This window comes from Puntigrus tetrazona, chromosome 12 (genome assembly GCF_018831695.1).
Source record: "Puntigrus tetrazona isolate hp1 chromosome 12, ASM1883169v1, whole genome shotgun sequence".
NCBI classification, from domain to species: Eukaryota; Metazoa; Chordata; class Actinopteri; order Cypriniformes; family Cyprinidae; genus Puntigrus; species Puntigrus tetrazona.
The window spans coordinates 5,505,186-5,533,002 of record NC_056710.1 but is presented as its reverse complement, the minus strand read 5'-3'; the positions used below and the strand labels follow the sequence as shown (position 1 = coordinate 5,533,002).

Genomic DNA, 27,817 nt, shown 5'->3' with positions numbered 1-27,817 from the left:
TTTACTGTATTAGATTAATACACTGATTACTAATTCTGTCACTACTACTAACCTTTGTAAAACACTATAGCAGAACAGAAAAAAAACACACTTAAGATGTTTCATTAGACTTTATTTCAGCTGTCTTTAGAAAGTTTTGTTTCTATTTTTCCAGTACTTTGTTCTTTTGGCTCCTACAGGCAACGACGTTTAGAAGGAAGCTCAAAGTCTCCATCCTGTTCATCCAAACTTCCATATCCACCTCCCCCAGGGGTGAAAAGACTGAACATGTCCTGTCATGTAAGCCACAAGTCAGTCCATTTTAATGAATATAATTACAATATGCATTTCACCTTGGTGGTGTAATTTAATGAATTCTATAGTCAATAACTCCCCTGACACAAAATCATTCTAAAACAACAGACATTTGAAGACAGAGAGAGATATAGTTTCCATGATGAAATAAAGAAATAAACAAGGTCATTGCTGCTTATTGTCTCAAAATTCTTACGATTTATTCTGACAATTCTGAGAAAAAAAGCCAGAATTGTGAGATATAAAGAATTCAGAATTCTTTTTTGTTTTTTTCTCCAATTTTAAGTTAATATCTTGCAATTTTCAGTTTCTATTTTGCAATAAAAAAAAAAAAAGAAGGTATTTTTGATTTGATTGTATTTAAAAGCAAAAACACACACTGTCTTACCCCAGGATCCAGGCTGATGGTATTCTTGGCCCCTAAATTTAAAACTCTGCCATCTGTTTTATGTAACAAATTCAGTCCCGGTGCTCCATTTTTACCTCCTATATGAACCAAGAATTATTATTATTATTATTTATTATTATTATTATATATATACAGTATGTGTGTGTATGTATAGCTAAGCATATATATATATATATATATATATATATATATATATATATATATATATATATATATATATATATATATATTATTAAAAAAATACTGTGATGAGGGTACCATGTAGGCCATAGGGCTGTGTAGAACGCCTCTCCGTTAATACTGACAGAACCACTGGACTACGAAACCGAAGTTTCCGGATCACACCATCACCACCGTGGTACAGACCTGCTCCACCAGAAACAGGCCGCAGGGAAAACTGCTCAAGAATCACTGGATACCTGAGACAGCAACTCAACTTCAGCAATCTCTTCCGCATTATGAATGAAAGGAACATTTCTATAATGCTGTTATATATAGTCAGACCTGCTCTCCAGGATCTCAGGGTCAGTGATGCGAGTGTTTGTCATGTGAGTGTGAACTCCACTGCGCCCCTTCCAGGTTGGCCCGGCCCCTGCACCCCCGGCAACCGTCTCATAGTAACCACTTTTCTCACTGCCGAACGAAATGTTGTTCATGCAACCCTTAAAAAAATATTAGAGGATGCAAAAAGTATGGTCATAAACAGAAAATAAATTACGCAAAATTAGTTTTTGGTTCAGCCATTATGCATATAAAGAAAGTATGTAGTACATATAAAATATATTTTCTGTCACACAATTTAACTACATTATTGGCCAGCTCTCTACATTTGGATATATAAATATGTTGAACTTTAACCACATACATATAGTACACTTGTGAAGGGAGTCACATACTCAAATCTGGACCTTGAGATCCATTTTCCTGCAAAGTTTTGCTTTAACTCTAATCAAACACACCTGAGCATGCTAATCAGTGTCTTCAGGATCATTAGAAAATCACAGGTGGGTGAGTTTTATCAGGGTTGGAGCTAAACTTTGCAGTGCATTGGACCTCCAGGGTAAGATTTGAGGAACAAATGTACGCTATATGGCATATCTCAGCTGCTTGTATTGTTGTACAATGTAAATCTGAAAACCAGAATTGGACTTTTGCAGCACAAGGAGATTTCATTGAAAGATATAGATAGATATAATTTTGATTGATATGACACACCTGTGACGCCGCACACACTTGGAAAGCTTTGAAGATGACATCCACCACTCTCTGTGAGGTCAACACATTACCGCCTACTACAGCAGCATTCTGAGATGGCTGCAGGATCGAGCCGGGGGGAACGATGACTTTAACAGGGGCCAGACAGCCCTGAAACACAAAAAAACTATTATGGACAAAGTCTTTCCTGTAAATTACAAATCATTACATTCATAAAAGTGTAGTGATTTGTTTTATTTTAGTGTCCTTGTTATAGGTTACATCTACCTACTTCAGTAACAACAGTAAACCCTAATCAAACCATAACTATGACCCTGTAGTTAGCAGATATTGTTAATATTATTCTATTACTGTTATAAGGACACCTTAGAGTAAAATGGAACCTTTCATGCATATTTCATAATTGTAGATGATATTTGGAATATTTATCATTTTAAACTGAAACAGTGAATAAAATGACTTGTGATTGTTGTCAAATAATTTATTTGGAATTCTCCATGAATATTTTATATGAATATATATATATATATATATATATATATATATATATATATATATATATATATATATATATATATATATATATATATACACACAGGTCAACTAAATGAGGCCCTTCAAAACACTTTTACAATGACTTTTTTAAAGTTTAATGTTGGTCAAATTTTGGGTGAAGTAACCCTCTAAAATGTTTTAAAAGGTTACCACCCACTACACCCACTACCCTGTTAAAAGGAACCACCCACTACTGTAATAATAAGAGTTTAGAAGAGCCAGGCCAATTTTTAATATAACTCAGATTAGATTCAGCTGAAAGAAGAAAGTCACATACACCTAGGTTGCTTCGAATGTGAGTAAACTACCCCTCTAAGTAAAGATCATGGTCCATGATATTTTGTACATTTCCTACAGTAAATATGTTAAAATTACATTTTTGATTAGTAATATGCATTACTAAGAACTTTATTTGGACAATTTTAAAGGGATTTTCCTCAGTACGTATCAGTTTGATTCAACTTTCAGATAATGTATAAATCGCTATTTTAAAAAAAATTGTAGACTTATGGTTTTGGTGTCCAGGTAACCAAACAGTTCCAAGTAACACAATGACTTCCATACCCTCTTCAATATCTATGGAATTCAATAGGGACCAATTGTTTGGTTACCTGCATTCTTTAAAATATCTTTGTGTTCAGAAAAACAAAGAAATCTATACAGTTTTGGATCAACACACAACGTTTTTGCGTGTGTATGTGTGTCACCTGGTTGAGGGGGATGTCCTGGCCCACCATGCATCTCAGGCAGTATATGAGGGCAGAGAGGGTGATAGCACGAGGAGCATTACAGTTACCCCACACTTCTGTACCCGTGCCGGTGAAATCAAACACTGCACTGCCCTACAGATAGACATATGGATGCGTTAATCAACAATGTACGGCACTGTTCTTTCATTTTAGCACGTAAATACAGCAGTTTGTACTGTTTGCTAGGGATGTAAAAAAAATAATTTCAAAATATTCTTTAAAATTTTAAATTAAATTTCAACAATGCAAAAAAGCTTCCCAAATGATTTGAAGCAAAATAAAAAATTATGTGTCACTGTTGCAGTTATGTTTACAGAAATGAACCTAAATCGGGGAAGCTCTTTAAGGAGATTTGAATGATCTACAGCTCTCTTTCTACTCTTGCACTCTCTCCCGTACAAAATATTTGCCACAAACATATTTCCTTGTATGATGGTTGCACTGGTTACATCGTAGGGAAAAGAAAACAATACGATTTTATTGTAGAAACGAGATACGTGCACTTATGCAGAGGCATGTCTCTGAATAACACTGAGGGAAGAAGCTTTACTGTTTTATACATAATACAGCAGATAGTATGGATAGTAAAGTGTTTTTATGGATAGTAAAGTGTAGCGTTTGGGTTGAACAAGCTCTCCCTCATGAATAAATGCAGAAAAGTGCTCAGAAACGAGTGACATAGGCTACAGGGGCGGAAGAGGGCTGTGTCTATCTATAATACACGAGGATGGACAGCTCTACACCACACCTCACGAGGTAACCTCGACTTTTCGGAAGAAGGGAATTGCTCACAAAAATGTAAAAAAAAAAACAAATTTCCACTTATTGATAATATTTAAAATGCAGTCTGTACATATCGGGTTTACCTCTCAAGAAATGTGTTCTGGTGTTTCATTGTCTCATACATTGAGACTTTAAATGTTCTTTAAAAACACAAATTATGCTGTTTTGTTTCTATTTGTTTAAGCATATATATATATATTTATACACTTTTTCCACCCAAAGATGGAAATGACATACACATACGTATAACATTTTTAAAATATGTATGTATATGTAATAAATTTTATAACATAAGAAAACCTTTTATGTTGGATGCGATTAATAGTGACAAATTTTTTGATTGCACTAATATTTTGCTCAATGCACCTTGTTGTTGCCTCAGAAGAGAAGCCAAAAGCAACTGACAATGATGCCTTTCAAATCGATTGTAATTTGAATACTGGTCATATTTAACTACATAAATGTTGTTGAGCTATTTTGACAGCCCTACTTCTAATGTGCTATTAAAAGAGAATATAAAATATTCTTAATATTATATTCAGTCTGAAACCTGGAAGGGTTGAATGATTAAAATGCAAAAACAGTTCTAATTCACTAAAATTATAAAAAAAAAAAATTTCCTACTTGCTGTTCATCGATCTGGACCTTCAGTCTGATCAGTGTCCCGTCATCCATTTGATCTTCTGCTTCAACCTCAAGAGAGCCTGTTTCCTGTTGCCGCCGCCGAGCAAAATCTTTCAGCATGTCTCGAACCGCGACCTCTGCGTTACTCTAAATGTACGCAGGGAACTTTAAGCTAACATAAACCAAATCCCGACATAACCTTCAAGCTGGGATTTGTAGCTATATTGAAAACATCAGAATGAACAAAATGTACACACCTGGATGTATGCCATGTACGCCTGGACGACTTCCAGTCCGTAGCTGGCAATCAACTCACCCACTAGCTGACAACCTCTCTGATTGGCTGCTACCTGTGCACGAAGGTCTGACAGATTGTCACGGAGATTGCGTGTTCCAGAGCATCCTGGGTATTGAGCAGGTGCCATGAGAGCTTCTGTTACAGCTGATGGATATAAAGATGACTATGAATAATGACAGAAAAAACAAACACCATCAATCTTGTATAGACTGACCATGGTATTTGTTACATTCACTTGACTGACTGATGTCTCCTCTAACCTTTCTCCTGAAAAACTCCACCCGTGACCAGTTTGAAGGAAGTGAAGACGGCGCCCTCCTGTTGCAGACTGGTTGAGTGGGGGGGCATGGAGCCTGGAGTGATCCCTCCTATATCAGCATGATGCCCCCTGCTGGCTACAAAGAACACTGGCGCATGGATGCCATCACGAAACACCTGCAACACACAGCAAATGTCATCAAGTCTTACCATATATATATATATATATATATATATATATATATATATATATATATATATATATATATATATATATATATATATACACACATACACACACATACACTCATTATTAGATACACATGATTGACCTACAGGAGTGATGACTGTAAGGTCTGGTAGATGACTGCCACCTGCACACGGATGATTACTTAGAATCACATCTCCTTCCTGCATGCTGCCTCCTGCTGCCTTGATCTAAAAGACATCAAAAGAAATTCTCAAACTTAGTTGTTATAAAACATTTGATTCCTTCTTTACAGTACTATCATTTTGTTCATTTGTGTATTCAAAAGACATCTCTAAGCACACACATCTGTTCAAAAGTACAGCATTATTATTTAGATTATACCACAATTGATAAAACTAATGCAAAGCTAAGAAATTATTATATCTTAGATGTGCATACATTTTTAACAGTTCAGTGGGTCAACTATTCCACTTGTACCATGGTTTTCACATTTATAAAAGTTTTTTTGCTAAATATTATTTGTTTTATTGATGTTTTTAAATACAGAATAAGGACCTAATTAGGTACTGCTCAGACTGGTGTGTGTGTGTTTGTTTGTGTGTGTGTGTGAGTGAGTGAGAGAAAGAGAGTGGTGGACAGAAAGTGATTGTGCGTTTCCTGTATCTGCTCTGATTCTCATTCTTTGTGTTTACTTACACAGATTGTTTGTTCTTTTTTTTATTCATCAGTTATTCTTTTATACACTTTTTATATACTTTTATTAATCAATTTTACTTAATTACAGCATAGGTGTTTAGGTTCAGACTGTACACTGTGCTTTTAATCCAATTTTAACTTTTTAAATGTATTGCAGCAAGAAAAAAACTAAAAGAGGGAGATTTATATTTCCTTGTCTGTAATAAGGTATTTTCAATTAATTATTAGTATTCAGAGTCTGGACGGTTGACAGTTTGTAGTTTCCTAGTTTCCATCTCATGTTAATTGTCTCAGTTTGGCTTAATTCATTTCCCTCATTAGTTACCCTTTATAAGTTTGGTTTCTGGTCTATATTAGCCGTTGGGTATTAATGTTTTCATGTTGTATACACGTATTTCCTGCCTTAGTGCTTGTCTCTGTATTCATTAAATACTATAATTGTGAGTTTTCAGCTTTGTGCATTCAGTCTACACTGCAACCGTGACACATGCAGCCACAGAAAATCAGAATGAAAAACAATCAAGAATTGCACTTTGTTGTACTAGCTGCGTGTTCGTGTACCTGGAACTGCACAGTCTCCTGCATTGCTCCTAGATGAACAGGGATGTGAGGAGCGTTGGACACCAAACCTCCATCAGGACCAAACACAGCACAGGAGAAATCCAGTCGTTCTTTTATATTTGTGGAGATGGAGGTTCTCTGCAGCACACGACCCATCTGCTCTGTGTTTGAGGAACCACAAACCTTCTTTAGATATCATTACTGTAAAGGGGTCATATGATGTGGCTAAAACAGGGTTGGGGGTTGGGTGTTTTAAACACGCCATTTTAGGGGGGTGCGGACAAATTATAACTTTTATAATGAATACCTCTTTGGCATTAAGTCTTTAAACTTTGCAACTTGAGGTATGTTATCTGTCCACTAACAGCTTGTACACCCCAAAGAGAAAGGAAAACTTGAAATAGCATCATATGACATTTTCCTGTCCCATCAGACCTGCAATGCTCATAAAGCGATGGGAGAAGATGGACAACTGGATGGCGTTGAGTTCAGTTCCTAACACACACTGAGTTCCCGTGCTGACATCAATACACACGTCACCATCTTCTGTCAGATGAGCCACACACGCCGGCTCCACAAGAATTGTACTGACAAACACAAACAAAAAAAAGACATGTTAAAATATATATTATGATGAGAACAGAAAAAATAATAAAATTTCTAAAACATTTATATCCACCATTAATTTAATGATCCTTAAACCTAGAAAAAATCTTAGCATAACAATGATTAACAAAGACCTATTATTTTAAGTCCGTTATTGTCACATATTTACTGTTCTGTGTTTTAATTTACATTGAAGTCTTGGTGTTTCATGTCCTTTTTTAGTTCTGTAGTTTCCGTAGGTTTTAGTTTCTTTACTGATTAGTTACTTGAACCCCTCTAGTTTGCACTAAACTCTGCAGGATGGTAGATCTCCTGAACAGGATTGGGAACCCTTGTATTAGATTTTTAGTAGTGTTTAGCTGACTAAATTCATAAGAACTGTGACAAAATCTCCAAGATGCCTGAAGAAAATCACCTGCAAAATGCATTAAATGTTGAGCACAAATGTATCTAGGACAAAATCTGAATTGCGTCATAAATTCAGTTGCAACAATTGTGTTTGACAGTTTTGTAAAAAAAAGTGAGATTTACAAGTGGGGTTTGGATTGATGTTTTAATTTCACATGAGTCTGGTTTATAAAGAAACACATAAGTGCTGCTGTTAGAAAAATAAGTGGCAAGCACCACTGATGATTATGTATAATACAGTATTTAGAAACTTTCAGGAAATCTCTCACCTGTTCTTATCAATAATGATGGCTGGTCCCTGGATACTGTGATCAGAGGAAAGATCCTCCCATAGATACACGCTGGTGTCCAGATAGCGGTCTTCAAAGTAACACTGAGTCATCTGGGTCAAAAAAGTAAACAAATAAATAAATAACATTCCTATCTATTACCTCCGTTTCATTTAATTTAATTTTAAAAATCTAAATATGTGTTAAGCGGCTGTTAAAGTAACAACATGAAGGCTCTTTCTAGAATGCTCAACTATTTACTCATTTAGTTAAATGCATGATGAAATATATTTGCCCTAAATCATTGTTAATGCGCCTAATGACATAGACCGGAAGAATGTGCTTATTTATTTAAAATATTTGTCCTTATTTGGCTTTGTTTTGAGTGCTATAATAATACACATCTCTTTTTTTATTTCTGCTTAGTTTTTTCAACGAAATAAACTTCAGACTTATTGATGCAACTTTTTCTTATTCTTGACGTGAAATTTTGCCTGTTTAATGATTAGTTTCACCATTTTTGACTGCCACCTTTAGAGGTCTGCAAACCAGACCAGATTTCTTGCAATGGGCAATTAAATGTACAAGTAAAACACGGCAGTGGTTGGTAACTGGAGTATAATCTGAAAGGGAGTAGGACATCTAATAATATCCTGATATCCATGTCATGGCACTTCTCCGCCATTGTGTGACCAGCTCTAGTGTACCCTTCTTACCAACACTAATTGTGCTTTAGAGAGCTGAACAGGTCAAATTCCATCATAGACAGTAAAGTCAAGGCATCGTGTCTTTGAGTATGAGATGACACCACTTCCCAACATCAGCATTGGTTTAAATACCTTAATAGGTCTTGGAGATTTCTGCCCTGCTTTGGGCTGCACTTTTGACATAATTCCAGACTTTCCAGAACCACGTACACGGATATCATCTACCATGATAGGCCGATCAGTGATGGTAAAGCCAAATTCTTTCAGATACCTAATGTAGAAACAGAAAGACTGAGAGACAGAAGAGGAAACAACAGGCCATTTTAACCATTCACAGTTGAAATATCAGTACCGTTTAGTGAAGGCTGTTCTGAAGTCTCCAGACTTACAGGAGTTGGCGTTACTGGGGTGACCTGTGGCTGTTATCATGAGTGCACAATCTGTGCCCTCATACCGCAGGTGAAGGAAAACTTCTATATTTATCTGAGAACTGTACAGACACAATCTTCAGTCACTGCATTTATAATCATTTGTTTTTGTTTAAAGGTAATGACACAATAGATAAGAAAAAAGGGATGGCTGCCTCTTTGAGGGTTACCTGCCAAAGCCTCGTTTGCACAGTATTTGATCGCAGCGTTGAGACAGTTGTTCTATCCTGTGGTCCAGTTCAGAGTATGAGCCTGCTTCATACTTTAGAGAACATGGTTCCTGAACCTCCTCCACCACATCAGCCAGAGCCAAACCATATGCTGACAGCACTCCGCTGTATCTGACAGGAAAAAATTAAAAAAAAAAAAAAGTTCAGAAACAAACACTTCATTACAGTGTACTCAACCACAAGGCATTTCATTTTTAAATACATTATGAATACAAATATAAAATACAACTAAAAGCAGCAGTCACTGAGGTTCATACGGAAGTAGCCATGCTTTATTCAAATTTTTTATTTATTTTTTCCTTGTCATCTCAACATAACCAAAGTAGTTTTTCATGATCACGACATAACAAAAATGGTTATTTTATAAATGAATATTTAATTGAACAAAATGCATAGTAACAAACGCAACCTTGTTGGGACATACTAAAATGCTTAACCTGGCCTGAGAGCGTTTTTATAAGACTCAGTACACACATTATTAGTAACTCATTATGTGGGACAAGAAGATGAGCCCATAATAAAAACGCAATGCATTTAATTCTGCATTAAGCAGTTTCCTAGAATACAGTATGAACAAACGTAACGTTTCCAAGTACATGTGAGGATAACGGTCAGGATCTTGTTCCTGAGATTCTGTCCATTACCACAAGATGTCACCTCATCAGCACTGTCGCACTACAGTTTGGACTACATTTTCCATCAGTCATTTCACTGTCACACCTGCACCTCATTCGCACACATACATAAAAGCCACTCATTCTCACCTTGCTCAGTTCTCTGCAAAATCTTGAATTACCCTGGCTATAATTTCCGAGCTCGTTCCTGCCTAGTTTCCTGATTGTTTTTCATTTAGTAATAGTTCTCTGCCTGCCCTGCTTGGATATCAACTTTGCCTCTGCCTTGCTCATTGTGCTTTGTTTGCTGTTGTTCCAGTCTGCCTGTATTAATTTTAATAAAAAGCTGCAAATTACTCAATCTGCCTATGACTCATTCGTTATAATAACATATTGGGAATAGTTTTTTGGTGACTGATTAAAACTTCTCTGACCACAGTTGCACAGTTCTTAATTGTGCTAAGCCATAGTCATCATCAAAAACTGATGAGATTTTCAGGCTTATACCTTAAAGTTTATTTATTATGACCTAAGATGATTTCCACAAAATTTGGAAGACAGCATGCATGTCATTCAGCCAAACTTTTCACAAATTAGTTTATTATCTAATAAATGTTGTTAATATTGTGCCAATATTAATATATGTAAAACCTCACACCACAGACTAATAATTAGATTTCACTTTCATTAATATGATATGCCAAGATATGACAGTTTTTCAGTTAAATTTATTACATTTGACTGTGTGAATCCAATTATATATTCAGGTCAATTTATTATTGTGAGTCTTATCTCATTTTTTTTTAATTTATATTATATTACGTTTATGTTAAATTTAAATTACAATTCTATTCAGATAATTTTACATGAGTAGATGTATAATTCCTGTATTATCCTGTACTTCATTTTATTGTCTTCCAAATCAAGAATGTCTTTATCTCCCACCACAAATAAGACAAATAATGTCTGAAATATATACCGTTATTTGCTCATGTTGTAATTTAATTCCCACCTATGGGGTAATAATACCCCCACAACTGACATTTTATTCAAGGAACACATTTCAGTCCATGCATTTCCTGGGAATTGAACCCCCTTGGGGTCATTTGAGCTGCAATAAATTTCTAATTTGTTTTTCCTCACACCAGGATTGTCTTTTTCAGTGAGTGCAGAGTAAGTGGTAAACATGTAATGGAAACTCCTGGATTCCATAACATATTAAAAGATAAGGAAATAGACGTCATCATTTTACTTTACATTTTCTGCATGACCATATTCTATATTCCTACTAACTTCTAAATTTAACTACTACCTTACTAACTATTAATAAGCAGGAAATTAGAGGTTTGAGTGTAGTTAATGGCTAGAATAAGTGAAAAATAAAAATTAAAAATATTAAAAATAAAAAAATATATAGATCTGTTACCAACACTTCTGTTACTGACTGATTTGATAAATACCCCTCTAAAGACAAAATGCTGTCTGTGCCTCATTCACCACCACAGAAATGTAATTTGTATATTTTCTTTACAAACAATATTTTAATTACTTTGTAATGTCATAGGCTAATGAAGCACAGCAAAAAATTGTCTGGAAAAAGTATTTTGTTGCCACCTCATTCAAGCATGGAGAGGACAACAGACTAAAACACACAGACGCTCATGTATAAACATAGACATACTTGTGTATGAAGACAGTCTTCATGCCCAAGGCTCTTGCAATGGCACAGGCATGCTGACCACCAGCTCCTCCAAAACATGCTAGCACATGCTCAGATGTATCATGGCCTTTAGCCTGTTAAAAGAGAGGATATTCAACATGTCAAATCTGATTTGAAGTTCTGAGGAGTGATGAATTATGCTTTTCTGTTTGGCAGTCTGTTTTTGGCAGATATCAGGAGAACGTTATCTGACAGCATTGTGCCAATGGTAAAGTTGGATCAATGTGACATAATGGCTGTTTTTTTAAAGGTGTTTGGATAGGCCCCCTCCTTCCAGTGAATGGAAATCTTAATGCTTTATCATCATACCAGACAATCTTGTGCTTCCAGCTTTCTAATTCCAACATGACTGTTCCCCAGTGTGCCAAACAATGTACATAAAGACATGATTGGATGAGTTTGGTGTGGAAGAATTTGACTGGCTCACACAGAGCCCTATATTTACAGTGCAATGTCCTTTTTGTTGTGATGGTCAGGTATAATGAAACAATTATACCAAACCAACCATCCACACAATGAAAGGCACTTTTGATTTTTTTGTTTGCTTTTTGTTTTTTAACTTTTTGAAGCTGTTGAATGAATTTCAGTTCTGGAAAGAATTTAAGGAAGCTTTGTAAGGACACTTTGTAAGACATTTATGATTGGACATAAAGCATAAAATCAACTTTGTCAATTAAATACTTTAAGTTCAGTGTTTTCTTCTTTCCAATACAATATACTACTCGTGTTCTGACAGTTCAACTGCACCTCATTAAAAATAAAAACTGTGTAAATACAGACTTTTGGCCACTACGGTATATAATGGCTAGGAAAGCCTAGATGAAAAAAAAAATGTCACTACCTAGATAAGCTTGAGTTTATTTTGTACAAATTGATTTTTTTTGGTAATTTCCACTACATGTAAAAAAAAAAAGTTGTTTCTCATATGTTTTTGTCACAGCAACCTGGGGTGTGTTTCCCAAAAGCATCTATTTCTGCAAGTTTTATCTTTATCAACAGAGATCAATGGAATTAACGAGAGTTGGAATTAGCTAACAATGCATTTGGAAAGCACACCCCAGGCTGAAAAAAAGACTACACCTATTCTCTTATGTAAGCTATACAAACTGAAAATGACTGAACAGTGTGCTGTACCTGTGTAAGCGCTCGGATTGGCCGGCACATGGCCTCATTAGCAACATTGATGAAGCCCATGGCAACATCTTCTATACTCATTTCTGAATGGTGCCCTCCTGCAGCCCTATTCGATGATTGGTTAGTTGAAAGGTACTGATTAATTTCTTTTGTTAGAGTACGGAAATGCTTCATGGTTTCTTCAGTTGAGAGAGGCTCATTTTCTTCAGGACCAAATATTTTTGGGAAGAAAGAAGGCAGCAGGCGGCCAAGGGCTAAATTAGCATCAGTGACTGTCAGAGGACCACCTGAACCAAGAGAGAAGAGAGAAATACAATGCATTGTTTATTTGGAGAAACATGGCAGAAGTATGTAAGGCAGAAACTGTCATAGCAGATTTTTAAACGTACAAAGTCCTTCTGGCAAGTGTGGAGTATGAGGGAACGTAGCAATCAACGACAAAGCGTGTCAATAAGCCTAACTCTGCCTTTTTTGTCAGTTTTAATGTATAGTAAAATTCAATACAAAAGTATGAGACTAAAGAGAAAAAGGCAAAAGCAAGTCAGCACTGTACTATGGTCAAGTTCAAAATTAATATATAAAGTTAAATATAACTTTATGCTTAGCCAGAACTAAACCAGGAAAAATAAAAGTTGCATGAGACCACAAATGCCTGTTAAATGTAACGTTACCCAAAACTAATTGTATCTTTAATAACTACAGAGACTCAGCAAATGTCCAGCCATCCTTGAAGCTGCTCTTGGCGGATACATAAGCACTGAGCACACAGCGATCACCTGGAGCTCAAATAGGTGCTATCTTTATTAATAACCTGCAGATTTGAGTTTTAAACTACATTATCACCTGAAAAACTCTTAAAACTACACTTCATGACACAATAAACATTAACATGACACAGTAAAATTAGCAGGTTTTTAGGCAATGACATTTCACCAGTCCACAAGAACAGAAAAGAAAGCATATAGAGAAACTAAAAAATAAAAACTATTAAAAAAAACTGTTCGATTTTTTTGTGTTTGCACACTCTGATGTAAATAAACCAATGTAAATTATCCTCACGTACAGCAGATTGCAATGAGTGAACGGGATCCCATTGTATCACACAAAAATTATGATTCTAGTCAACCAATCAGGTTCTGCGGTGAGTTTAGCTCCACCCTTTGGTAGCCTTCGCTGTGTTAGGTACCCTTACAGAAAGGTACCAAAAAAGTGGTACAGTATGGTTCGCTATTTTGGTACCATTTACAATGGAAACTGACATAACTGCGTACCATACTGTTTTTGTCTTTTACTCCTGTCAGAATGTCCTGGCATCTTATTGAAATTATTTGGAGGACTTTGGCCTAAGGTTCACACTCTTCAGGAGCTCTGGCAAATCATTCAGTTTGAACTGTTCAAAGTTAGTGTAAATCATTTATTCAGCATATGTACATTTATTGTAATGGGTGCCTGTCTTTACTAATATTAATGTGTCAGTATTGATACATATTTATTACTTATGCAAAATTTTGTCTTGTATGTAGTGAATCAGTAGTTTAACACAGACATTAGAAGGATGAAAGCAAGTATTATGCAATGTGAAAGTGTGAAATGTACAAGCAAGAAGATGGAAAGATGGTATGTCTGATAACCTAATAATTGCTCTTACCCTTCCTATAGCAGGCGGGTCCAGGATGAGCACCAGCTGACTCTGGCCCTACAACAAACATCCCCGACCTGAAATAAATGACAGACAACAGAAAAAATATTCACCCTTCCTAACTTATACAGGATTTTTATAGTTTCACGGTTGTATACTATGTGAGAACTTAAACTAATACACTACTGATGTAAAACTATAAAGCAACTACATTAAATGTTCTGTTTAATATATATGTTCTTTTAAAGGTGAAGTATGCAAGTTTAGTGCTATTAGTGCAACCTAGCAGAATTACAAAAATAAAGCAAAAATATGTAATATAAAACATATAAAGTGTATATCAAAGTACAGGCATGTCTATACAGGTAAAGGCTGTCTGCTTTTAATAAAAGATTGAGAATATATTTCATGACCTTGCAACTGAGCAGGTTAGCAACCCTGGGTGTCTTATATTACTTTTCTAAGGAACAGTGTGAAATATTTATGAAATGTATTAAATACAATATATTTTGTGTCTCCCATGGATGACATACTTATCAAAATATGTGAACTCTGTTCATATTATTATATGTAAAACCTTGAAAAATGTACCAACAGAAAAAAGTCAACAGAAAGTCAACAGAACTGGCTCTTTGTTACCAAGATAATACCACAAGAACTGTGCAGAGTACATATGAGACCAACGATACTTAAAAATTGATTCCTGTATATTAGCTGTATATAATCACCTATCAAATGCATTAATTAAAACATAAAATTAACATAATCCAACCACTTTTGCTTATAAGACATGAAAGTACAAGGATTGGATGACAGCTAAAATATTATTCTAACAAAACAGTGTTTTAATTTTAGAGAAAATAAAACCTGTTTTCCTTTCAACTCTGTTTTGTAATGAATTATCAAGAGGAATTTTCATGAGGTGTATCAATGCTTGTGTTTGTTGCTCAGTGGTTGATTGCTTTTAAAAAATGTTTTCTTATCATTTTAATAAATAATATGCTTCATAAATATTAACTTCACTACAGTGGTTGTATTAACTTCACTATAGTTTGTAGTAAACATTATTTATAGAGAAAAGTAAGGCTGTTAAGGCTGTTTCACATCCTACAAGCATGGCAAAGGATGTCTTTTTATGTTGTGGATATGACCTGACCTCGAGTGCACATGATATCTTTGGATGACTGCACAGGCAACGTTTGCATGAATGCATTTGTGCTGACAATCATAAGCCTGACCAAATAAATTATTAATTATTGAATTATCATGAACACCCACAAGTCAACGTTCTTGTGTAACTCTCTTATGACTAATCACAATAAGAAGTTAAGTCAAAGTGGTTCATCAAATAAATAAATTATTACACTATTAACTACAATCATATTGTGTGTTTGTTACCGAAAGAACAGTCGAGAGCCTCCACCTGCTGCTACAGTGCTGATATCAAGCTGTGGAGCCTGTAGGGTGATGCCAGAGATAGTTGCTTCAAACACGTGTTCATACTGTCCAGCATATCGGCTCACATCTGTAGATGTGCCTGAACAAACAAATCCATCAACAGTCTCTTTGTGACCGCAATTCAACACCTCCTTCACAGCACGCTCAGCATAAACAAACCCAAAATTTAAAGACAAGTGCCAGAGGCAAGATTTTTTGTGAATAACAACTTTAGCTTTAGTAATTTCAAATGCTAATTACAAAGGCAAAGTTTTAAACAACATGAGCGTGAGTAATTGAGGATGAGAGTTTCATTTCCAATGAACTACTCTATTAAACTTTCATTACATTTACTCATCTCTCACCTCCCATGTCAAAGCCAATGACAGGCTTCTTTTCCATAAACCCATAGCATGTGACAGCATAGCCCACGACTCCTCCAGCAGGACCAGAAAGCACTGCCCGAGAGCCACAGAACTGCTCCATTGGTGTCAGCCCACCATCTGATTGCATGAATAACACATCCACACCCTGAGAGAGGGGAAGATGGGAAAATAAATTAAGTGATACTTGTAAAAGTGTGATCAGATGAACCTCACAAATGTACCTTCAAGCCTCCTTTAAAGCCTGCAGAGAATTCAGTGAGGTAGACGTGTATTTTTGGTGTGAGGTAAGCATCGGCACAAACAGTGTACCCACGAGGCACTGCTCGCACCATGGGCATGACCTCACTGGACAGAGACACTTGACTGAAACCAAGACGCTTTGCCAAAGAGCCCACAGCCTTCTCATGAGCAGCCCATCTGAAACACAAACCATCAGGAATGAGAAATACAATTTCATTCAACATTACCAGATGTCTCAGTACACAGAAGTAATTCAGTGTTTGATATAATGTCACATTGGACATTATGAAATTTTATCCCCAAACCAAATATCAACTGGTATTCTATAAGGTTCAGTACACAGACCACTTTTATTCCCTCTTTATACTAAGTTATTACAGTTCATGGTAGCTGATACTCAATTAATGCAATTACCCATGTATCCTCTCATGACACTGCACTGTGAGTTCTTGCACCTTACAGTGTTTATTTATATCTATGTTTTAGTGTTAATTACTTTTGCCTGGTTTGTAAGCTGTGTTTTGCAGATGAGCCAGCATACTACTTAAATTAGCAGACCAACAGGCCTCCTATTTAATATAAATACAACTTTTAACTATACTGTCATGATTTGATTCTATATCCCCCTCTTGGTTTTTGTGCACTCTTATTTTGAAGTGTTTGTTTCCCATTGTTTTGGTGTTCCCTTGTTCCTTTGCCCACCTTGTTAGTTTCCTTAACAATTGATTAGTTCCTCCCCCTTGTTACCTTGTTATCCTGTCTATTTAAAATCCATTCAGTTCCTGCTTAAGCTGCTGAGAATTGACCTGCGTTTAGCACTCTCCTAGTGTTAACTGCCTTATGCTTGGCCCAGAGTCTGAGTCAAAGTGGTTTTGAGAAATCGCTGACAAATGCCCAAAACCACAGGCAAATCAGTGCTCATTCACATGGTTGACAATTATACAGTGTGAACTACTGAAGACGTGATATGAGAGAATTGCAGATGAGTTGCCAACACCAGTGACATATTTGGCATGCCAATCATTTGTACCTGTTGGCTAAATCAAAATCACGTGTTCTAACTAAAAATAACATCGCCGATTACCTTAAGCCAATGAGAGATCAACATCCAGGGTAGTGGGAAGTTTCACACCTTGCTCCTTGCATCTCCCTAAACATCTCCCAGCTTTTAGTCTTCAGTATTTTCAGAGCCCTGCTGTGCTTTTTGAGTTTTGTCCAGTCTAGTCTAGTCTTGCCTTGCCTGTTTCCCCGTGTATTGATCTCTGCCTTTGTTTTTTGGTTTACCCGTTCACCTTGCTGTTCTGGACCGTTTTTACTCCTCACCTGAACTCTTGCTCACGTTTATCAGATTACTTCTCTGTCAAGCTCTTTTTGATATTGTTAGCTGTTGATTGACCACACCTGGCTTTGCCCGGACCATACCTGTTTGCCATTTTTTTTTGACCCTGCCTGTATCCTAACCATGTTTCTAAATAAAAGTGTAATTTAAAGTAATTTAGACAAGCAATGAAACAGCAAGGGTATGTATGCACTTGATACGGTCACATTTTTTTTACTGTATAACTATAGCTGTACTATTATGGAACCTTTGCACCTTTGTCTCTTTAAACAAGCATTCAATGTTTGAACCAAGAAGACATTCATAGCACCACTATGATGGTTCAAATCTTTTAACTTTCTGAAATATTGTAATATATATATATGCACACACACACACACACACACACACACACCACAAACCTAAATTGTGGTTATTTTGTAACATTGCTATAGATTGCCATTTTCAAATTACTGCTGAAACACTCAAACACAAAGAACAAAGACTCTAATGAAGTTACTTGGGTTTTGATGTTCATCCCCGTGTTCACTCTTTACAAAAAAACAACTAAAACTTACAAGTACAATACTGTAAATGAACAGGGAAGTTCTTTGCTCATGCAGTGCAACAGACTACCTACTTCTATCAAAGCTCTTAAATTTATGATCACATATTTAATATGACAACATACACTATATGGTTATTTCAGATTTTTCAATTGTGCAGCCTTTGTTTGTTTGTTCCCTCTGAATGTAAGACTGCTAAAAGCTATGATTGACCAAACAGAAATATTCCAAAGAACCATGTAATAAATACATAAAATGTATATAATGATCTATACACACGTGTAAGAATGGAGTAAAAGCACTGCTAGACTTCTGATGCCTTTGGATTGCACACGTCTCAAATCCTGCTCCACACGCTGAAGATCCAACTCTTGCCACACCTCCAGACTTTCTCCAGTACTGCCTGTGAGAGACAGAGATTCCATGCGAGTGCCATTACAGATACTTTTATGAGGTTATATCAACCACTAAAACTGTCAAATGACAAAAACATAAAATGTTATTCAAGGTTTTAATGTCACTTTTACATTCTCCCCCTCTGCCCATAAGAATTAAACAGACCATTTCTGTTAGAATTGGAATGTCTAGAAGTAAATAGCGTCTGTAATAACCTTGGCAATGGGGCAAGTTTCTGACTGGGCATTACTTTACATGTTAATGCATACATTTTTGATCACTTATGGAAGATGGAACAAGTGTTTTATGCAGTTTTATGATTGCTCTTTTGAACTGAGTAGACTTCTAAAAATGAGACAGATTTATTAACTTTGGCAAAATAGATGTCTTTACCACAAAACAAATCAGAATCTTAAATCACCTGTTACTATTCGTTTAGGCTCATTTCTGGGTAGCTGACAGGAATCTTGTCTGAGAATAACCCTCTCCTCCACTTCAATCACCTCCTCATACAGAACCTCCGGCATACACACCTCCTAAAACAACAAACATGTTAATAATAACAACAACAACAAGATATTTGATTTGGTCTCTCATCAAGGCAACTTGTGAAATGGAAACCGGAATCATGGCAGACAGGGCTCTTGCAGGTTAGTTTGGGATGGCTAGTAAGTTTGTGTTGTTCAGTAATTGACTTTACAATGCAAAAATTAACTGCAATTTAAAGTTTAAGTTGTTAAAATAATTAACAGGGAATATTATAAAAATACAGTCCACAGGCACAAACAACTCTTACTACATACTTATAATCTTGAGACAAACATACTTAAACCAATGATAAAACTGCCAACTGCCACTTTTTGACATTTTCAACATAATCTACATTTAATTTCACATGGATTTTTATGTTCCTCAATAGCTTGGCACAACATTCCACTATCAGAGAGTCAGACAATTCCCTTTACAAAATTATACAAAAGCAAAACACTTCGGAAAACGTCAAAAAGAACAAGGTAACAAATATCAAGCCATTGTTTTGGTCAGAAGAAATTGAGAAAACTTGCCCGGACCAGTCATTTATGAAAAAAAAAAAACTTGTTCTTAGAACACAGTTCAACCTTCATGTTAAAATTTAACTTCCACTGCTATGTGTGGTTTCATTGTGCTCACTTTTTAAACAAGCACTTTCACAAAAACTGCTACAAGAATTTTACAGTTTGCACTGCAGAATTCACAAACATGATTCCAATGTTAAACCAGGTATTTAAAAAACCAACACACAAAACCTCCACTACAAGCATTTGTGACTCAATACTTTTTAAGATATAGCCTTGGGACAACTTCCCCACTAGACAGTTCCCCCATGGACTCTCATTTTATGGTCTTCCAAAGCCAACAAAGCATACTTGGATTACATTTATTTTGTGACCTTTGATATAGGCCAGTGGTTCCCAACCACATTCCTGGAGGCCCCCAAGACTGCACATTTTCCATCTCTCCTTTTTCTAACACCCATTTCAGGTTTTGGAGTCTCTACTAATGAGCTGATTATATCACTAGGGAGACTGTGATATATGCACTATTGGGGGGCCTCCAGGAACATGGCTGTGAACCACTGAAATTGATGTTATTCATGTTTTATACGTGTCTTCTTCTACAGTCAGTTTTCAGCCAAGTCAACTACTTTTTTCCCAAACAGCTTGAAGGACAGCTAATTGGCATACTCTAATGACCAAGCCTGTTCTCGCATAAATTGTAACATTGTGTATTTTCACTATAAGCATGCTGTTAAATGACTAATTCTCACCGGTAGTGATGTTTCATTTGTCAAGTAATTTTTGCCTTTTTCTGTACAAATCTTTGAAGACTGTTTTTATTTACTTCCGTCAATTGAAATCTCTTACTTTTGAAGCCTTTGGGTGCTTTTCCTGCCTGCACAGCTTAGTAGCAGTTGAGTGGTCTCTGTGAGGAATATTACATTGGCTGGACCCTCTGAACAAAAATATGCTGTTTTACTAGATGGCTGGATACATAGTAGCAATGGAACTCTTACTATTTCTGCCACATCTAGCCATTTTAAAATAGTTTCATTAACAGAATCAAAACATTTAAGTTACTGGCATAAATCTACATCACTAGCACTACTCACCAGATCAAACAGGTTAGGTCGTGCTTGCGTGCCAATATGTAACAAGTCCCGAAATCCACGTGTCACCAGGAGTGCTGTTTTCTCACCCTGTCTCTCCAGTAAGGCATTAGTTGCCACTGTGGTGCCCATTCGTATCCAGCCAATCTGAGAAGTGTCCAAGGGCTGATCTCGTGGAAAGCTCTGCCCAGTCTCCTGTTTAATTCATAAACAAACAGAGTTTCAAAGCAGAATTCTGTTCACTAGATTCTTTCCTCCTATCATTTTCGGATCAAATCCATAACCACGAATTAAGTCCAAATATATTTATGTCTTCCCCCTCACCTGCTCCAGCACTCGGCGAATGCCTTCAGTAGGGGCGTCTCTGTAGTTCTGGGGGTCATGTGACAGCAGTTTTAGGACTCTCTCTCTACCATCAGGCAAACGGGCGAACACATCTGTGAAGGTTCCTCCTCGATCAATCGCAAAATCAAACTTCCCTTTAGTTTCAGCCATGCTGGGAAGCAGAAGGCAATTAGCATACACAAAACATTTCCATACCTCCTATAGAATGATTCTAAAGTGACAGTCTCTAAATTGTCCTTGCTAAATAAACTGATTTTTATTATTATCATCTTTTATTATTATCTATTATCATTTTGCTATTCTTTTGAATTCATTCATTTTCTTTCTTCTATAAAAGAAGAATTTTGTCACAGTGTTTTTTAACCATACAATTTCAATTTCTTTTTGATGATTATGTTAAACATCAATCTGAGGCCAATACTTTAAACTAAGGTTTAAGACATCTTGAATTTGGTATTTACCGATAATCCAATTTAAGATGGGACATAATCTAGCTCTTTACTACATTAACCCTACCTATCACACTGAAAATGAAAATGACAAAAATGTTACACATCTGGAAAAAACATAAGAATTTGTAAGAACAGTTGAGAGAGGTTGTTACATCTCTAGGTAAAAATGAAAGAAGAAAAGTATGCATGTTTGGTTCGATCATCGTGCTTTTGCAAATAATGTATCAGTTGTTACACTGAAAACGTGGAATGAATCTATGATAAATAAAAAGCTGTGCTGTCTGCAGGTGCTCAGCTGTTAAAAACAGGTGCAAATATATACTAAAAGCTTAAAGGGCAGCACAATCCCTTAAACCTTAACTAGGCTAAAGATCACGGACTACACACACGTTGCGATGTTTTCGTCTTTATATGCATTTAATACATACATACAGGCATGCGTTATAAAACAACTACAGTTCTGTTGTACTTACACTCGAGACGCAGTAAAACAAGAAATGAACAGATACTCTTCTCTAAAACCGTTCAAGTTACTACTACTGTTGTGAAACGACACTTCACCAATCCCACGCGAGTATAAATTCAGCACCACCTCCGATACACTTCCCCGCCTTCAGAGATATCACGTGACTGAGCCCGTAAAATGTGTCCGATTTGAAGCCGCTCTGCAGCCAATGATCGGTGTATGACATCAAAGTACCGCGAGAGCGATTATGCAGTAAACAGCGTATGGAACCGTCAGCTGTCAAACGCTCTCGCGATACTTTCGCTGTAGCGCCGCTTACAAACCAACCATAGGTCTCTACAGACAACGTAATGGAACTTACCAAATGAGGGCGTTTTCACACCATGTACCTGATTGGCCGACGTCATAGTGAAGGTAGGTTTAGATCAGGGGGATCCTTTTGATTACATGATTAAAAAACACTCACCGGTTTGAAAACGCCCAGAACTTGAGAAACGCCCACTTTTGGCTCTGCAGAGACCTCAATCTCCTTCAAGTCAAATCAAGAGAAAAAAGTCTTGTGTTGTGTTCTCCCACAGGGGGCGCGTCACGAGCGTGATTGCCGAAGTTTGTTATTTTTAAGGGGTAGTTCACTCATTACAACCATTAAAAACCACCAACTGTTAACCATTAAAAACATTAAATGATGCTTTCCAGTAGTCTTTGTTTTAGGCCATATTCTATTAGGATCTGGTGGTGTCACCATAGAGTGGAACAAACATCATTACAGTTTCCAATAAAACAATACAATTCCCATTGTAACCATTAAAACCACAACACAATGGGTTTCTGGTTTTTGTTTAATTTTATTTTATTTTCCAGTAGGAATTTGTTTCATTACTACCCTCACGTACATTAAAGTATTTGCATTGCACTTGGCCTATAGTTTGTCAGAATTTAGAGTCGGCAAACATAAAATACACAAATAATATAAGCTACAAATAAACAATAGTATCTTATTTTGTTTGGATGATTCCTGTAAGGAGTAAGTTTATGTGTAGGGTTGGTGTAGGACAATAGCACATACAGTTTGTGCATTATGAAAACCATTATGCCTATGGAATGTCCCCACAATTCATAAAACGTTTGTATGTGTTATTTTGAAAAAACAAACAAACTGCATCATCTGAATGAAGGTGAAAAGCAGCCAATTTTCTTGGGATAATTTCTCAGAATGATGCACCTGATGCATATGGCACACAAAATCATCTGCAGTCATCTGACTGAATTTCTGGAAGATGTTTTTTTTTCTCCCATCCCAAATATTTGTCTTTGAAGGGGATCTGTACTACGAAGAACAGTAATAGCAAAACTTCAACAAATTTTTACTTCTTTTTTTATAAATTAATAAATAATGAATAGGTTTCCCTACCAGATAGACAACATATATGCACAATTGCCATTAGAAAGTGTGTTTAGTACAACATTAAGCTCAAGTATTTGAGGATAGTAATTGTAGTAATTTGATGAAAGTAACCCTATAAAGCTATAAGGCTATCAGTATTATCAGGACTTTGCTGAAAAACCTACATGCTTTCTTTTGTATGATCGATTATGTCATCTTGTGGCAGGACATAGTGATGTTTTTTTGCTCTCCTCTGACTGGCTGGTTGCTCAGTCCTATCATTGGGCATGGCACTATATAAACCGGGGGTTGAGACAGTGAGTTGTTATGAGGCACACCCCCTTGCATGCTGCATTGTATTTAGTCGCCATCCAGGTGCTAAAACTTCGGCTAAATTGTTTGCTCATTGTCCTCATATGTTTAGTTAGACTGAACGAACTCTTGGCTGCCCCGGCATTGCTCTTTGGGTTACACATACTTCATTTTTATTTTCTTTTGATGTATTAATTTGGACATTCAATGTGAACTGAGTGACGTTTGAGTTTCTTTTTTTTCCTGTAGCAATAATTTTCCTTTTTTGCTGTATTGTGTTGGAGTTCAGTATTCATAATTGTAAATTGTGGGGTTGGGCAATTCTTTTGCAATATCTGTTACAGGAGCTGAGTGCTTAAGGCAGAGACGGATTCTGGGTGTTGGTGTTCTCACGAGTGGTCGAGAGAGTGTGTGTCACAGGTATAGGTGAAGGGTGTGTTGCTCTGTCAGGCCAATTGTGCCTTTAGGCCCTGTTGCCAAACCTCGGGTTCCTGAGCCTTGATCTCATGATGTCTCTGATACAGGTTGCCATTGTTCCATGTTGTGAAGTATGGATTTGATCTTCCACATGATCTTCCTTATGGCCTCACCTGCCCTGGTGCCGGTGTTTCGAGGTACAGTTTATGTCCCAGTGTTGAATGTAAATACAGTAGATGTAGTACTTTACCCAAATACTAGGCAACTTGCATGGGTTGTATGTTGTTAGTTTACCTACAGGGGTGACTGAGGTAAAGGAGGTGGTTGCTACAGTGGGTTCCCAAGGTTGTGTAGTAGAACCCTCATTCCAGGAGCAGATTGACGCTGCTGATTTATCTGCTTTGCAGATGGAGGAACAGGATAAAGTTAGAAACCTGTTATGGAGTTATCAGTTTTCTCATCTCACAATGGTGATTTAGGGTGTACTAACCTGATCTCACATGATATTCCCCTTACAGATGATGTTCCAGTCCATCAGCGATATAGGTGATTGCCCCTGTCAGACTATGATGTGGTGAAGATGCATGTTAATCAGCTATTGGAAGGCCAGATAATTAGTGAAAGCTGTAGTCCTTATGTGTCTTCTATTGTACTGATAAAAAACAGGTAGCCTATGCATGTGCATGGACTACCATCAGTTGAATACAAAGACTAGGAAGGACACGTTCCCGCTGCCCCGCATTGAGGAGATGCTAGATGCACTGACAGAGGCCTGCTGGTTTTCCACTTTGGATTTGGCCATCGGCTATAACCAAGTTCCAGTCACTGAGGGGGATAGGCCCAAAACAGCCCCTGGCAGACCCAAATGGGGTGGGGCAGCTTGGTTCCTGCATCCATTCAACTAGCAGCAGGAGTGAAACCAGTATATTGGGTTAACCAAACAGCACTTAAGGATTTTCCAAGCCACTCTGCAGCTGATTTGAGGGTGTTACAAGAGTCTGACCCAGATATTGGTAGGGTCCTGTATTTTTGGAGGCTCAAGATGTTTCCCAGCTTTGATGAATGTCGACTACTGTCAAAGGGCTTGACTGTGCTCCATCAGTGGGACCTCTTGGTAGACCGTGATGGGGTTTTGTACCATTGGGTCTTCCACCCTAATGGGAGGGGAAATTCTATGTACTTCTACGCCTTGTGTTGAGGGAAGAGATTTGAGATGGGCACCAGGGCATTGAACGGGGAGGTGGACCATTGGTGTAGGGAGTGTGAACACTGCTAGTCTGCTAAAGATGTCCAGCCAATTCCCTCCAGTTTTATGGGGCATTTGCTGGCATAGGGGTTAAAGCAGGGAGATTTTCTTCTGGTTTCAGAGACTCCTCCAGGTGCTGATGTCTGTTTACCCAGTATGTGCAGGGTCCTCAACTAGTAGGGGGTGGGGAGTCTCCGCTACGTTAGCTCAACCCCTAGAGGACAAGTTAGACCAGTTAGACCAGTTTGCCAGATGAAGTGCAATTGCAACGGTCTAGGTGAGCTACGGCTGGGCAACATTCCAATATTCACCACTTCCCACGGTATGTAGGTGTGGTGGGTAATGATGGGGTATTGCCTGAGGGGACATCCAGGGCAATTTTGGTAAGGATCAGGCCCTGGATGTGAATAGTAAGTTCCTGCGGGGTTGGATTGTGGCAGGTCATAGTGAATTTTTTATTTATTTATTTTTTTCCCTGCTCTCCCCTGGTTTCCTGGTTGCTCAGTAATTGTCCTATCATTGGACAGGGCACTATATAAACTGGGGGTTGAGGCACACTCCCTTGCATGCTGCGTCATATTTAGTCGTCATCCAGGTATGTGCTATAACTTGGCAGAATTGTTTTCTGTGTGTTAAAGCTCATGGTGTACTCTCTGTATAGACAGACAGGTTGAAATTATCCCCATGCTAGCATTTGACTTAGGTTGCCCATTGCAGGTAAGGTATGCATGATCAGGTTGTGTTAATCTTGTTTGTGTTGTAGTGGTGTTTTGTGTTTTTTTTTTTGTTTGTTTTTTTTATAATTCAACTGTAAAGCAAGACTGACTAACACTGATACAGGTGCCCACCTGACATTTGGAGGCATTCGGTCCCTTTGTCCAACTCATTTGTTTAATTAGACTGAACAAACCCGGCTGCCCCAGCATATCCATTGCCTGCTGTTTGATGGGAGGTCGGTACTAACAGTACGGTAGGTGTTTGTAAATTTTAATACAGTGATTCATATTTTCTACTATTGATATTCACTGACATGTCTGCTCGTTATAAATTGTAAGTTTATTGCAGACAGATTAAATAGTGTATGATGCTGCTAGTTTGCCTCTGTCAGTGCTGAGTGGGAACAATGATCTGGAGAGACTGTTGCTTTGTTTTGGTTAATTAATTTTTTTCAATTACATTGTGTGTGTGTGTATGCACGCTCTTTGGGTTACACGCATTTCATTTTTAATTATTTTCTTTTGATGTATTTATTTGGATGTTCAGTGTGAACTGTGTTTTCTTGAGGTTGTGTGTTTTTTGTTTTTTTTTCTGTAGCAATTTTCTTTTTGTTGTATTGTGGTAGAGTTTAGTATTTATAATTGTAAATTATGGGGTTGGGCAATTCTTTTGCAATATCTGTGATTAGTGATTGTTGTATGTAACCTGAGATTTACTTTATTACAGGAGCTGAATGCAGGGGCGGATTCCGGGTGTTGGTGTTCTCACGAGTGGTCGAAAGTGTGTGTGTGTGTGTGTCACAGGTATAGGTGAAGGGTGTGTTGCTGTGTAAGGCCGATTGTGCCCTGCTGCCAAGCCTCTGTTCCTGTGCCTTGATCTCATAACATCCTCTGATACAGGTTGCCATTGTTCCACGTTGTGAAGTGTGGATTTGAGATCTTAAAAACTGCGACAATTTTTGTTTTGTTTTGGTAACACATCCTTTTAAGTTAATAAAATTATTGATTCTTTTATCTACGTCTCTTGCCAATTCTTTGTGGAAACACCTGTGTTGCCTAAAATACTTCTATTTACTAATGGTCCCTGAACTAGACTCGGGGTGGTGTAGTCATGATACATCTTTAATCTCCCAGCGCTCCGCCACAGTCTGATTTAAATTCATATTAGCAAGTAAAAGACCTTTTTAGTATCATTCCAAACATTCATACTGTTCGTTACATTTGAAAATAAACAACTTAGGTTTGCTTGATAATTTTTTTAAATCATGTTAGTGTCAGTTTCAAATATGGTACATTTATTGTATTGCTTTGTATAATGTTTTGCTTTTTACAGTAAAAACTTTTACTTTAGGTTAAGCAGTATATAACATCAATTCTAACTGAAAATTCTATGCATTTTATGTTAGTAGTCTGTTATGCTAAAAAAAAAGAAGTCCTGACTAAAGGCCCCTCCTTCACTATGAGCTCCATATTCTGACAATATTATATTAGTCATAAAACACACAAAACATATGTACCAAGCATTATTTTAAAGATTTTGTTTTTGTAATGTGTAAAAGTTTAATAAATGGTCACATTTTAA

The 27,817-nt window shown here is 36.9% G+C and overlaps 1 protein-coding gene across 1 annotated transcript; it reads right to left on the bottom strand.

Moving 5' to 3' along the window:
* Window positions 1–95: 95 nt before the first annotated feature.
* On the bottom strand, window positions 96–22,305 carry oplah (5-oxoprolinase, ATP-hydrolysing). Its single transcript, XM_043254357.1, has 27 exons — window positions 22,168–22,305; window positions 21,222–21,393; window positions 20,901–21,092; window positions 19,173–19,287; window positions 18,635–18,758; window positions 16,453–16,648; window positions 16,211–16,376; window positions 15,807–15,945; window positions 14,418–14,485; window positions 12,770–13,056; window positions 11,597–11,709; window positions 9,242–9,412; window positions 8,996–9,133; window positions 8,776–8,914; window positions 7,937–8,049; window positions 7,089–7,240; window positions 6,654–6,814; window positions 5,522–5,623; window positions 5,188–5,362; window positions 4,887–5,071; window positions 4,630–4,776; window positions 3,181–3,315; window positions 1,919–2,068; window positions 1,208–1,365; window positions 962–1,122; window positions 683–780; window positions 96–272 (listed from the first exon to the last, which is right to left on the bottom strand). Exons 2-27 carry the CDS (start codon window positions 21,390–21,392, stop codon window positions 174–176), a joined length of 3,855 nt encoding a protein of 1,284 aa, XP_043110292.1. The 5' UTR covers window position 21,393; window positions 22,168–22,305; the 3' UTR covers window positions 96–173.
* Window positions 22,306–27,817: the final 5,512 nt, after the last annotated feature.

Excerpts from the sequence above, each read along its gene's own strand:
- oplah (XM_043254357.1), bottom strand. The coding sequence starts at position 21,392 with ATGGCTGAAACTAAAGGGAAGTTTGATTTTGCGATTGATCGAGGAGGA. Across the intron at positions 1,123-1,207 it reads CCTGAGATCCTGGAGAGCAG|GTATCCAGTGATTCTTGAGC; the intron begins GTCTGACTATAT and ends TTGCTGTCTCAG. Across the intron at positions 273-682 it reads CCATCAGCCTGGATCCTGGG|GACATGTTCAGTCTTTTCAC; the intron begins GTAAGACAGTGT and ends CTTACATGACAG.